Source organism: Anas platyrhynchos, chromosome 5 (assembly GCF_047663525.1).
Source record: "Anas platyrhynchos isolate ZD024472 breed Pekin duck chromosome 5, IASCAAS_PekinDuck_T2T, whole genome shotgun sequence".
In the NCBI taxonomy this organism is placed as follows: Eukaryota; Metazoa; Chordata; class Aves; order Anseriformes; family Anatidae; genus Anas; species Anas platyrhynchos.
In genome coordinates, this window is record NC_092591.1 from 63,315,925 (window position 1) to 63,331,116 (window position 15,192).

The following is a 15,192-nucleotide window of genomic DNA, read 5'->3' on the forward strand; positions in this document are numbered from 1 at the left end:
ACTTCACAGAATGAGTTTCTTGTAGAAATGACACTGATGATCCCTTGTAACTAAGAATAACTATTCCCAAAGAAGGCACTGTAACTCTCTACTCTTACAGCCTGGCCACATAACGCTATCCTCTACCTAGAGTAAAATTATTCCGATTGATTATTTGTATCTAGATGAAGCATCAGCTAATCTTCAGACAAATGCCAGACTAATGCAAATTACAAAACTGGAGACTGTAAGGTGCATTCAATCCTAATGTAAAATGTGCATTTTTAGGTCATACATGGCAGGTACATTACAAACATGGATGTATCACAAAGTATTTAGAAACATATTTCCTGAGTGCTTAATTTCAAACATGAAATTAGCTTTATTTCAACGGTAGAGTAGAAGACAAACAGAAATTAGATACTAAGCGTATGTCATGAACTGAGGCTAATTGGTAATTTTGATTTTTTTGTTTCAGAATATAATGAATTTGTAAGCAGTGTAATTATTTTTACTTCACTGACATTTTGTTATCATTTATTATTTCAAATAACACAGGTACTTAGACTTTGATCTAGTCTTACTAACCTCCTCGAGCAAAGCTATTGGATAGATTTACATCCAAATGTCCTGGCACTACCTGCTTAAACACAGTAGACATTCTTGAAGCCCTCCTTTCAGTGCCTAAAGTCAGCCAAAAAAAGAATAGAAGATTAAAAAAAACCTACACTTACTCAGACTAACACTTACCATAAATGATGAAATACCTTTTTTTTCACACAATGCAGCTAATTCTTTCCAATTTTGTATTTCTGCTGTATTTTTTTTAAGACAGATGTATACATTGGCAACAAAATGTTGATGTTAGATACAGTTAAGCAATCAACATATGTTACAATAAACGAAGTAAACATGCGGACTTTGGAGATAGTGTTATTTTACAAGAAAAGCCACTGACCCTGTTAGGCCAATTTTCACCAAATAAGTGAGACAAGACAGACAATTTCAAGTCACATACTCTCTAAGACATTGAGGATACCTTCGCATATCAGTTTCATCAGGTAGTAATTGAGATAAAACATGGATTTGTTTCTTCATGATTCCACATTTACCTAACTTAAATAATGTCTTTTGAAAGTGTTTTCACTGCAAGTAAGCTTTACATGGAAATAGCATTAAAATCCCATTGTCAGTATGTAACGTATGAAAATGCCTAAATGACTTCCACTACTTTTGTAGCTAAATCTGTTCATGTGGTGTCTGGCCTTCCAATCCCACATTTTCTCACTGTATGAAACAGAGTAACATTTCACAGTCTCTTCAGGTTGGCATTCTCTTATTCAATATACCTAAGTTTTCAATATGCCTACTTTGTTATAAAAGACCTTAAAGTGTATCTATGTTTTTGATTCTGTTAAATAATTGTTGCATTTGATATTTAAAACAAACAAACAACAGCAACAACTTGGCATCTTTATATTCTGGAGGACTTTATATTATTAACTCCAGAATTGTTAAAATTACTTATGCCTCTAGATTGGGCCATTGTATCCAAGTGAATTTCATCAAAAGCCATGAACCATAGACTGAGAATCGCTTACCACCAGATTAAGAACACTGAAAAACATTTTGAGAAAGTTTAAAAACATCCTTTACGTACAGAGACACACTCATCAAAATTAAGAGTGAATAAAACCATCTGGAAAATGAAACAACAGAGGAAACAACAGAATTCAAATTGAACTAACACCAAATCCAAGAAAATTCGCTTTTCAACTTAAACACAGAAAAGGACTATACCAAACAATTTTACCTGGAGATAGAGCAATTGTTGGTCTAACAGTGAGAGTATTACTGCCATTCATTTTGCAGTGGACGGATATCACATTAAGTAAGGCTTGTAGGTATTTTTCTTGTTCTATACTGCTTGAAGATTCTAAAGAAGCAGGAGCTAGAAAAAGTTGCAGGAAGAATGGACAACATTAACATATATTTATAAATACACAGAATAACAAAAGAAAAAAGCTAACCATATAAAAAAGATAATTGACAATTTCATGGTTTGCCTGTCCTATGTTGAAAAGGTCATTTCTTCAATGACAAAGAATGCCCAGATGTTCATCACCTGGCTGCAAGCAGCACCATCAATATTCTCTTGCATTCCACTCCACAAAGCTAAGCTTCTAAAAGAGTCTTTTATCCAGTGGTAACCATTCAAAACATTGACAATTCACAAATGGTCAATGCAAACAGAACGGAGATGCTCTAGTTTTCCCTTCACTCTCGAAAGTGAAAGTAACATTTACAAGTTTGTGGTATTTGCCAGCAAATGTCAGCCTCAAAATAATAATAATAAAAAAGCGTAGAGAACAGATAGAATAGTGTTTCAACAGAAGTAAGATAAAACCATACTCAGTCAGCTCTTCCTCAGTACAGTAAGGGAAGGTGCCTTACACGTAAGCAGAGGTTCCATGAGATATGCTGCCCATTCACTGAAAGTATACATTTATTAATAGACACCAGTGTTTATGCCATCTTTTTATGCAGTTAGAGGCATCACTGGACACAACCCTCAAATCTTTCAGGCACCCTACCCCAAGATTCTGATGTTTTTAGGGAAATAGAAAGAGAAAAGAGGATGGACAGTGCATGCACACCTGAATAACATATGTAAAGGAATTCCAGCTATGAAAAGCAACATTCCTGTTCCCCAGTGACAGCCTACCCACTCCTTCGCCAGTAGGTAACTTCAGGAAGTATCTTCCTACCTACTTAGGTAAACTCCAGGGGTGGGGTGAAGGATGGGAGGCGGGGGCGGGGGGGGGGGGGGAGAAGCTGCACTGTTCTAAGAACCATAATCCATTTTCTGGAAACCTCTGGAAACCTCTTGACACGTGTGGAGTTTCAGATGACTCCTCTATGTATCTCAGAAATTGAATCACTCTCCAGATGTCACTGATGTTGCTTGAGTTACTTGGGAACACTGAGGAGGACTGTTTCAGAGAGAGAGAAGTGGCTGCAAAACACTGGATAAAAGCAAAGCTAGAGAAGACACAGTTTAAAACCAGGGTGGACAAAATAGAAAGAGCACATTAAGAAAGCATGATGTTTTGAGAAATTACTGCAATGAAGTTGAATAGACATCCACTTAGGACTTCAAGAAGTTAAGAAACAAATAACAGAACACAAAATCAATGCAAAAACAAAAGCAAGTTTTAAATGTGCATTAGGAATCTAGGTGATCGTTGGAGGAAACTACCTTAACAAGAAAAAACATCCATTTGCGTCCAGCTGCAAGGACTTAGAAGGAAGGGAAGGAGACGAATTAGGTGAATTGGGCCATACTATGACTACGAAGACAAAAAACTGTCCAGACTCAAGGGGTCAGATTTACTTCAAATGCCAATTAGTTTTTTTTGTTTGTTTGTTTTGTTTTTCCTGAATTCTAGCTTACTACAGCCACATCTAGACTTGCTACAGAACAAAAACATAACTTGATCACAAGAGCCAGAATCTGGAATCTGTGATGAAAGAGAGAGTCAAAGGACCTGAGCGAGCACATTTCGACAAGCCACAACTACTGTAACTTACAAATAGTTTTCTCTGTGGTGCTCCAACCAGATGCTACACTGGAAACTAACAGTTACCTGATTAGTGGGAAGTAGCTTAAGAAGTTTCAAGATAGATTCAAGTAGTATCTAAATTAATAGTAAAGTTAGGAAGTGATTATAAAATGTACACACAGGAAGCATCACACTGCAGCAGTCTGGGAGAGTGAAAGAAGTTTGAAGAGAAACATTTTCTCTTCAACTTTTAAGCAGTGTGCACATTCTGAAATTTACTTGAATGATTTCTAAGACTTCAAGCCCTTGAAGCAATGCCACAGAAAGTCGTTTTAGTTCTTAACAATTTAGTTAAATGAAATAAAATGGCTAAATGAAAGGATAATGTCCTTATCACTACCACTTGGAAGGTTTTATTTTGTGAAGATCACTGTGTGTCTTTTTGTAAAGTGACCCAAGAGATGAATAGCTTGATTTATATGAAATTCTGCCATTGAACTAAATGTATATGTGAGCTAAAGATTCAGGGCAACAATGTCCTTGCAAAAGATTACAGATGGAAAATTTGCCCTTCAACCTTAACATCAATCACCCCTCACACAGTGCTGAAGAAGTCAACTATTGTCCTTTCCAAAATCAGTTTTATCCTATGTTTTATTCTTCTGGAAAATTAACTAGTGACAAATCTTGTGTTGGTCCAGTCTTCATATAAAGGAAAAGATTTATTTAATGCAAAGACCCCAACAATAATCTTTCAGGCCTATATTTTATAAAAGAAACATAAAAGTTCAACTAATATCACATTGAAAGACATCAGAAAATCCATTGAATAATTTTTGTTCTAGTATTTTATATAGTACTTTATTAAAAATGACAACATATACTCATTACAAAAACAGTACAATGGAAAGAGATAATTGAAGTCAAACTGGGGAAGTTATCAGAAAATAGGTGCTTTGTTCTCAGAAACATTGCATTTGGCAGATGCAAGCTTTTACTGAAGACTTCTGGTTCATATATAATCCCTATTCAGATTAGTTCAATTAACATTTTTGAACCACCTTCATACCATTCAAGGTCTGCTTCATGACAGAGAGTAATTAAACTGAACTACTTAATTGATAACTTAACAACCGAACTGATAAGCATTCATACCCTGAGATTTTTGATTCAATCATCTTACTGATTCTTCTAGAAAAGTAAGTATTTCTAAATAAAATTACTTATGCAGAAAATCTAATGGTATCAGCTCACCTGTAGGATGTGTGTTTTGGGATTTGAAGAGGCCAACAACACCTTTTCCATGAAAGCCCCCTGACCTAAGTAGGAGAGTACTGTTTTTTGTGTTTTTCCAACACACAACTGGTAGGCGATTGTGACGGTAACAGCGAGCAATTCTTTGCAGACTGCTGTCTTGAACGGACTGAGGTACTACCAGAAGTCCAGGATAACTGTATTGACAAAAAGGTGAAAAATTTGAACAACAATGTGCTCTCAAAATATTAAACAATGAAAAAAAGTCCTAAAGCTACAGGCAGAGTAGACATCTTAATGAAAACACATGCTAACTGGTACTACTGCTTTTTATTCCACAACTCTCCTGTTTTAGTCCAATCCTTTAAACTACATTTATTTGTAAAGAAAACTGCATTTTTTAAACAACTTAAATTAGGAAAAAATCATAAGACTGTCACTTTCAGTGTCCTTCCATCTAAGGTTATGTTACATTTGGTAATAATTCTCTTCCCAGTGGATCTCTTACCCATCACTATAATGAAGCCATAGTTTTGAGAATGACAGAAAACAGAATTGTGAGGCATGCACATGATACAGTAGTTTTGTTTTGACACTTGTATATAGAATATAAGAATGGAAATGAAGGAATGTTTAGATTGCCTAGAGTATCAGAACTAAAACAATAATTTTTGGTCATAACTGGTTTACGTCAAAATGTATTTTATAACCATATTCTTTGGAACAATGTATTTGAAAATTAAATGTTGTGTACTTTTTAGAACACTACAATACATTGAGAGATTAGGAAATTTACTAATACAATAGATGTAAAAATGGAGAACCCAACAAGATGGTATTTGCATTTCTGTTAGAAAAAAACATGGATTCAAGCAAGGAGAAAGACTATTTTCTATGTCTTACAAAAAAAATTCAATTTAAGTGCCAATTTCATATGTTAAGAAGAAACTAACACAATAAGCTGGGAAATGTTAATTCTTACTGAACAATTTTGTTCCTACAGAATATACACTGCTCTTGTAAATTCAGTACTCTGACATTAATTGAACTACCCTCATACAAAAAGAATGTACATATTTATGTTCTGGTTCTTAGGACACAATAGTCAAACTAATATGGCCTTAGGTAAGTATTTCTATCCAGTGATCTGTAATCTACTGAGACATGAATTATCTTTACCAAAGAAACTAATTATATTAAAAACTGGTAGATTTTTGAGAGATAAGAGTTGTTTACATAATGCCCAGAGCACAGCCAAAATGTGCAGACTTAAATGCTTTTATTTGCATTGTATTTAATGGAGATTGAACAAAACCACAGTTATTAACCTGTTATTCTATGTATGCAAGAACATAGAAAGGATCTACTATTTTCTTGTGCCCTTCTTCCATGAAGGGCTCGCTGGCAATATCATTATCTATAATGAAAGCAATGACTAGCCAAAACAGGCTTTAGAGAATGCAGACGCTCTTCTCATACAACTTAGGCAGATATGCTTTCTATTATAAAGAATTTTTGTGGGTAGTGGTAGCAAATTACACTAACAACCAAAAAAGGGAGTTAGTAACATTCATGCATTAATCTACAGCATGTGACTTTCAGTACATGATAAAGTTTAAAGCAGTATAGATAACATACTTTATACTTTTATACTATAGATAATATACTTCGATCTTAAAACATATTTTTGATTTGAAGAAAGTAATTAAATTATGTGGTTTTGATTTTTTTTTTTTTTAAGGAACAGAATTTATGTGCTACATAAACTACATAATACTACATAAATAATTTCCAGTACCAACACAAACCATCAAGGCAGTTCTACCACCTAGCTTGATCACTAAATTAGCTGGAAAATAGCCTCTTAATTTCAGTGTAGAAAGCCGGGAGAAAAACTACATCAGAAGGCAATTCACAGTATCTAGGTTAGTCTCCTCTGAAAGCACCAAGGACTTTCTCTTTCCATAGGCAATGAAAAGAACTTAGAAATAAAGACTTGTCTGACAGCTTCTGCGGAGGCTCTGAAAACTCACTTCTGGCTACTATCACTGGCAGTCTTTCCAAATCTGATGAATACATACACAACCACCATGTGACAGAAGAGGAATCTCTAAGAGTGGAATACAAATAGCTTCAAGGCCACTGGTTGAACACACTTACTACAGACAAAAAAGAAGTCAGAATAAGTTGTTTAAATGAACATGAAATGTGGAATACATGTTATGTCACTTTTATTTTCAAATACTTGACTGAGTCGGTAAACTCACCTCCTGCAAAGTGAATACATCCTGTTCAGTGCAGTTATTCTTAAGTATTCTGGTTTTGATCGAGAAGTGTTACTACTGATGGTCCCTAGTCCCAAACGTTGATAGTCTCTGAAACAGGCTCTTTCTACTAATTGCTCCATTGTTGACTTCTCTGAAGCTTTTAGGGTACCACCTGTGTGCAGCTCACTGTCATCTGAAACTAACATCAAAAATCTTTGAGTTTGCTATTGCAAAAGCCAGCAATTACACAAAAAAAAACAATGTTACTTTCTGAACTAATTATTAGTTTGTCTTATTGTCAGTGATCAATTACAGGCACTAACAAATAGAAGCTATAGTTTGCAGAAATTGTAAGCAACAAAATAATACTCCAGTCAGGAAACTTAAGTATATCCCAAAGTTACCTACTGCTGTAGTGGTTGGCATGGCTGACGCCTCTCTTTTGCTAAAATTCCAGAAAAACTTCTCTCATACATTTATTTGAACTGAACTGAAGGCAGGCATACTTTCTATTAACAGTGTATTTATGCAAGCATGTTAAACTCACAACTGCTATACAAAGATGTACATCAGAAAGAATAATAAAAAATGAGCACATAAATTCATTAAACATGCAAGATAAAATGGATCTCGTAAATTCTTTGAAACTGTCTTCAAAAGATGTAAAAATCTTTCTAAAGCTTGGTTCAAATTAGAAGTGTTTCTGCATCATTATTTCACAGCAGATAAGTGTTGGCTTCTTAATGCTTCAGTTTCAATGTCAATCAGCAGCTTTCTTCAGCTATCCACATCAGTTGCACCTTCCAAACCAAAAGGAACTTTAACCATGAAAGATAAAAACCATGCCACAAGTTCAAACTACACTGAAATTCAAGTTAAGCAGGGTCTTTGTACAAAACCTGCCACCTGCCTGTTATCAACATTTCAACTATTTCCAAATATGTCTGAAAGCAGATTTACTGTTCACTGTATGTATCAGTTACTTGCTACCACTTTATCTCAAGCATTAAAGCATGTGCATATGAGGGGAAGTATTTCTTCATGAATCAGGCAACACAAAGTATATAAAGATTTAAACTTAAAACAGTACTTTATAAAATTGGAAATTAAAACTACATTTAAAACCTAAAATTATGATACAATTAGAAGTTTACTGGCAGCAGATAACATTCAGAATTTACAGCAGTAGAACCTAGATACATCTTTTTATTTATCTTAGCATAAAAACTACATAAATATTTTTTTGCTCCAATGGTGCATCATACAAAAATAACTATTTTCTATTTTACCTAAACAAGGAAGAGTTTAGTGCTATGGATATCTCCCATTTTTCCTATATTTTCATATTTGTCCTAGTAAGAAAGAAGTTACAAAACATTTACAATTATGAAGTGCACTAAGAGAAACAAAGTAAAGGGGTTTTAGAAATAATTTTCTTGGGGAACACAGAAGATTGGTATTTAACAACGTTAAATGCTATAACTGACTTAGATAACACGAGTGTGCATTTCTTGATTTTTTTCCTAAATGAATTTTTCTTTCATGAAAGCAGGTATATTGGTGATCAGAATTTGCAAAATATCTTCCTGAATGTGTAAAAAACCTAAAGATTATAGGAGCTCATACCAGCGTCTTTAACCTGACGAGGGAGAGGAAGATATATTTTACTATCTCAAGTTCAAAATGCATTTTTTTCATTTGATTTTGAAAATAAGAGGAGTAAATCCTCTGTTTTATTGTTCTTGAGATATGACTGCTTGTAAAAAGCACTTTTTACAGGCGGTCTCCCATTCCATTGAACATACCACTATGATCACCTATAGTATGGTAAGATTCTAAACTCTCCAAAAATAAAAATTAGGAGGAAATGTAGGGAAGAAAAGTTCCAGGTGTTCATTAGCAACAGCTTATAACTAGAGTACTGTTCCCAATTCTGAAAATCAATAAAAGTTATGTGTGAACCAGTTCAAGAGGACCGAGAGAAGAGCGATGAAGATAATCAGAACTCTGTCAAGACTAATGCATAGGAGTGAAAAGAACTACAGATATTTATCATCCAGAAGAGAACAGAGAAAGGAAATATTACAATAGCCCATAAGTACATTAAACAGTGCAATCCAAAGGAAGGCAGTCATCTCTTCTACATGTACATAGTAACAGAATAAGAAATGAAGGATTTAAATTGTGGCAAGTAAATGTTTAGCCCTGAGCATCACAAAGTTGTTTGTTATTCTCTGGTGTTAAGGAGTAAGTTAAGAGGTTGAAGTATTAACTTTAACCAGCCTTAATAACTTAACTTTAATACAAATTGTCCAGAATTGTGAAAAAATCATATTTGAAAGCTAAGAAAAAGTTAGATAAACGCATATAAGGATCATAATAAGTATGTTGATCCTGCTTTCCAGCAAAGAGATGGAGATCATCGAAGCTCCTTCCAACACTATCTTTAATGGTTCTTTCTGTAAGACAATGTATCACCTGCTGCAGATAGTGCCCATTTGCTCCCACTTACTTCATTGTTGTTATAGCTACATAGCTTCCTATACTTCAGTTTCTGAGACTTGCAAACAAACAGTAATTCACAGCAAGCAATATGAAACAAATTTCAGTGATTAAACGGCAATTTTTCTACAGCTATTTGTACTCTGAAGCAAGGACTGCTACAGTTGTCAGCTGAGGTGTCAGTGCTGTTGTCAGCTGAGGTGTCAGTGCAGTGTGAACAGAAAAGCAAGCTGTCAGACTCTAATCACCTCACACATACCCAGTCACAACATCTGGAAAGCAGCAGGTAGGAAGCCTCACAATTTATATTTTTCTAAATTTGTCAGGGGAGGAAAAAAAGTGACTGCCATTAATCTTTATGTAACTCCTGTACTCAAGAATGTAGTTGTTTTGTACATATGCAATGAAACAACTCTTACAATTTCTTCATTGCAAAGAGAAGTGTGAATACACAGGCTTAATTATGTTTGGTCTCTCTGAGTGAAGGACAAAAAATCACACCCAGAACAGGCACTGACTGCACAGATCCTTTTGACCTGAAGATTCTGCAACATTAGAACACATACTAACTCAGCACTTAAGGAAATTCAGTTAAGAATGTATATTTTCAGCAGTATACGGACATTCCATATTTCATAACCTTTTCTTGGTGCATTTTTTCCCACCATATTTATCTGGAATGGAAAAAGAGAAATTTTTTTTTTTCTTTCCTGGAATGCTTTCTTTTTTTTTTTTCTTTTTTTTGAGAGAACAGATCAAGTGCGTTCTCATACTCTGACTTCAGAAAATTTGTATTTATCTGCATGTAAGTCACTTAAGTCACCTCACTGACTAAATATTCAAAAGATAAATTTGGCTTGTTTGATGTTTTGAAGAAATTATTAGTGTGTCATAAACACTTCATTATCGGAAATGCCTTTTTTTAATTAATTAAAAAAAAAAACAAACAAAAAAAAACCCACAAAGAATGGTATGACAAAACAATACCTGTTTATGTACAGGAGAATCTGGTTCCCTCTAGTGGTTTATTATAAATTAGCACTGGTCCAGATAAGGGTATACTGACAGCAGCACATGGTAGGAAAAGAAGTGTTTGGAAGAAAGTCAAACTCCACACGAGCACATGAACTATACAAAGAGTCCAAATCACCTTCTACCTTCTGTCTCCAAACCCTTTCAACAGAAGTTTGGAAAAACGGTATTTGCAGTAATTTGCAGACTTCTGCTGCCTTCAGATATAATTTGTAATTTTCACAAATACAAAATTTGCCTACAGTATTGTCTATTTCTTGAATCTCACTAAATTCTGCTTTCTCAGTATAGACTAATTGCTGATGTCAGGCTTTCTAAAGATATTATATGAAGATAGCATGATAATTAATACAAATAATAAATTTATTATACTTTACTACTTTTGCCCTGTATGTCTGGTCATCACAAACAAAAACACTTTAAGAATGTATGTTTTTGCAACCTTTCTTTCTCCTGTCTAGGAAGACTTCACAATTTCTTCTTCTAGGTAAGACATATCAACAAAAATGGATAATACTTTATTATTACCAGAGACATCATCATCTTCATTCCAGCCTGGACGATTCCCTCTTTCTTCCACTATTGTGCCCGTCTTCTTCTTTAATAAATACTGGCGACCAATTGTCATCTTCCCAGCACGTTTTGCTCCTTTCACAATACTTTTTGAGAAGGTACTATAAATTCATAGCAATAAAAATATTTCAAAAGATGGATATAATTCTCCACAATAGCACCTACAGATTTTTAGGATAAATGTGCTTACCCATATAAAAAACATTTTGTATTTTCTCATTTAACAACAAAATCATAACCACCAGAAATATGACTTCCTATATTAATTTTTTAATGCCAATTTTATTACTTCGAGAGTAATTTCACCTATTATATATATAACATAATGAATAAGCAGTCATAATATTTCTTTAGGCATTTGTACTTTGCTAGCAATGTAACAAATCTATGAAGTTGGCAGAATGAAGGCAGGAAAGGCAGATATTAACCTTAAAAGTTTTAAGATTCCATGACTACCTTGGAATTCTACTTCCCCATGTCAACAATGCAATAATCAAGAAAGAATCACTGAAACTACCACTCTGGAATTGCATAAGAATCCATCTAGTCTAGTAAAAACTAATGTGCAACACAGAATTCAGAAGAGGACCCTAAACTGAAAATCTCAATTAAAGTACACAAGGACAACTGAACAGACTATACTAAAGAGTAAAATGAATTCTAGCCCACATTAAGTTACTAACCTAAAATGTAATACACAAGAAATCTGTTTCTATGTTGGCATAGTTTGCATAGCTGAAAATGTTATTTATATTGTGCGTGTTTCAAAATGTAATGAGATACTTGTTTAAATTTACTGCAGCAAGAAGTTTGGATAAACAGTATGTTCTTATATACACATTTATTTCATATCAATCTACCTAGTTTTCAGTAAAGATAAAAATAGAGAGAATAGCAATCAGTTATTTTGGTTTTCTTGAGAACTGATTAAATGATCTGGAGATCTGAAAATACGTCTGACTGATGTATTTGACTAGTAGTAAACAAAAAGAGTGACAGAAGAAGGAGAATGACTATACCGGAATGAAGTGTTCTTTTCTTTTTGCTTTGGTAAAATTATCTGTGGTGCTGTTTGCCCAGCTGCAAATGCAAAAGTGCTGAAGATAGATTGAGGATAGCGGAACTTCATTAGCTGTTTCTTAAATATTTCCACCACTTCAGGACTTACTTCTTCATCAAATGCTACTTTAATTAGCTGCATATAAAGACAGGACATGTTAGAAACTAAAAAAAAAATAACTATGATAAAATAAATTAAAAGATCCTAATATATATTAACAAAACCCACATACTTAGGCAGTACTATGCCCATCAGAAAATACAAATACATGTACGCATATCCTATTGATTTTGAGGGATATCATACAGCTCATTCTTTTTTTGTTGTTGTTGTTATTTACTTTTTGCATTTATGTTGTAACACTAAGGTATTTTCACTATGAAGCATCTGGAATTCTCATAATACCAAACACAGAAATATTTTAAGTGGTTGTGCTGGCGCTATGATGTCTACAACAGTTAAAGTGCTAGTCACATGGGATAGCTCAGGTTGGAAATATTCTGTCAGCTCTACTATATATCAGAAAGTAAAGTTGGCAATGTACTCTCATCAAATCAACAAATTCAGCATTCATATGTCACAAGCATTAAACTTCCATTATTTAGTGATCCTAATTTTTACCTCACCTTCCAAAGTCTAGAAAACTGCTAATAATAAAGCGTAATAGTGAAATCTGATCTTTGGAAAGGAACTAACCTCCTGCTATTCAACACTAATCCATTCATCCTGTTAGAAATGTTTTTTAAAAACTTCTCATTTATTTATTATTTAATTTTTATTATTTAATTTTTCTTATTTTTCTTTAAATCACACTCCATCATTCTCAGCCAAAATGACATTCAAATCTTCAGGGAAAAAGAATTTAAAAAAATAAGGCAGCGATAAAATAGGGATTCCATAAAAGGGCTCAAAAGAACTTTAAGAATGTGAAAAAAGCAAACAAAGAAATATCCTTGAGCTTTATCTTTGATTGCATAGCTACACATGCTTTGAAGTTTGCTTGTCATCTTGAAGGTGGATTTCATTATTTTTTTTTTCACTTGTTTTGTAATTACTTTCCAAAATATTAATAACTGTTGTTCTATGATCTCTTTGAAATAATTTTTAAAAGCTATACTGATACAAAGTTTTGAAGATATTAAATAGCATGACTACAGCCAAAACATTCTGAACATCCTAATTAATAAACACAGATGGGGGATGGGGCACTGCTATCTTGTACTGTATCAAATGCTAGCTGTTACAAAGGGAACAGAAAGAAAACTGTTTTCATTTTCATAACCTAACACAGCACTATGCTAAACAAAAGCAGATATGATGTTTGACCAGAATCCAGCACTAAAAACATTGAGCTACGTCTGCATTTAGCACATCAGTGAAGTATGCTAATTATCCTGGTAAAATATTTCTGGAAAAAAAAGTTTTCATCAAGTCCTCTCGGAAAGTCCACAGGAACAACTTTGTTGTTGTTGTTTTCCTTATTTGTATTCTTAATCTTGTCCTTTTGACTGGGATATTTAAGGATGATCAGTTAAATAACGTCCGCTTTGTAAGCAACTACTAAAATGTTGATAATCTATTTTATTTTCAGATGTTAAAGAGTTATTGTTCTCAGTGAAAGTTTGTTTCTGCAGTCAGCCACCCCAACAGAGTATTTCTTGACTTAAGCACTGAAGTCTACTTTCAGTCTGTGATATAAATTCTTTGCCTTCAACTTCCCATCTCCTAGGATTTAACCACAGATTAGATTACCACCAATAAGGAACATTTGGAAGCTTCAGAGAAGTAATGATTCCCAATTCTTTGAAGTCCCATCTCTGTCAACTGCCCTGCACTAAATGCCTCTGCTGAACACAACGAAATAGCCTTTTACTGAATCCAAAATAGAAAGGTGAGAAAAGCAGAGAATGAAACATGAAAACCATAATGCTGTATCAACTGGGCCAAAAAAAGTGAGAGTTTCTGCAAAAGGAGTCCATATTCTGTATTGACCTTGACATGGCAGGAAACTGAACTCTTCCTAGGTATCAGGACAAACTGCTGCTCAAAAATAATCTGAGCATTCTGTGTTACATAAGTTTTACAAAATTTCCTTTTACCTGAAAGGTAGCTGAAGTGATCTGCATTCCTTCTTGCATACTCTGCTGCAACTGGTTTTGTATAGTGATCTTCTTCTCCTTCGTAACAGATGCAATAGGAAAGCTCCGGATCACCACCTGCTCTCCCACTGAGGACCACAGAATGTTGTTTATAGATACTTGTTAGATTACAGAATCAGTTTTGTTTTGGTCACACTGTACTTTGAACAGTTAGGAATGGCCAAGTACAAAGCAATAGGAAAAATAGCAGTACAGAATTAATTTCAGGCGAAAGACCTTACAAGTTGAGAATTCAAGTATTATCCATAATCTGATTTTTTTTTTTCTGCTTAATTTGTCATAGATGGAAAAATATCCTCCTTCTCAGTCTTCCTACATATTGGAAATGTACCCCTACAATCTATGTTGGAAAGGGGTGAAGAAACAGTTTCAAACTTACTCCATTTTTGTATTGCATTATGCACCTTATAAAGAACGAATGTTGCATCCTAATTTCTTTACATGTGACTATGAACTTTCCAAAATAAACTTGTACTTCTGAAAGACAATTTAATTTAATGGCAAGTGTCAAAATATAAAAATCTATCATTCAGAAGAGCAATTTCCATTACATATTAAAAGCAATAGTTAATTTATTAATACTAATCGAAAGGAAAATACTAACTTATGAATGTTTTTCATTTTACACAATTCCAGTGTCTGAAAAAAATGGTTTATTGGAAAGCTAGGAGTAGTGGAAACCACACATATATATGAACATCAGTATAGGAAAATATGTAAGAGTATAGTATATATGTTGCCTCATTTGAAGAAATCCAGTTAAGTTAAATACAAAATAAAGAGCAATCATTGTCAAAGCTAGT

At 33.9% G+C, this 15,192-nt stretch overlaps 1 protein-coding gene across 7 annotated transcripts in view; it reads right to left on the reverse strand.

Moving 5' to 3' along the window:
- Positions 1-15,192, reverse strand: part of SBF2 (SET binding factor 2) — a 255,561-nt gene that overhangs the window by 39,824 nt on the left and 200,545 nt on the right. For 5 of the 7 annotated variants that reach the window (XM_038179378.2, XM_038179377.2, XM_038179376.2 and 2 more), the window contains 7 exons: positions 14,330-14,457; positions 12,190-12,365; positions 11,126-11,271; positions 7,064-7,262; positions 4,797-4,993; positions 1,793-1,930; positions 568-663 (listed from right to left, as the gene is read on the reverse strand). In XM_038179378.2, coding sequence (XP_038035306.2) covers positions 568-663; positions 1,793-1,930; positions 4,797-4,993; positions 7,064-7,262; positions 11,126-11,271; positions 12,190-12,365; positions 14,330-14,457 — 1,080 coding nt within the window. The remainder of the gene's footprint in view (positions 1-567; positions 664-1,792; positions 1,931-4,796; positions 4,994-7,063; positions 7,263-11,125; positions 11,272-12,189; positions 12,366-14,329; positions 14,458-15,192) is intronic. The other 2 variants (XM_038179380.2, XM_072039375.1) reach the window with 1 other exon arrangement.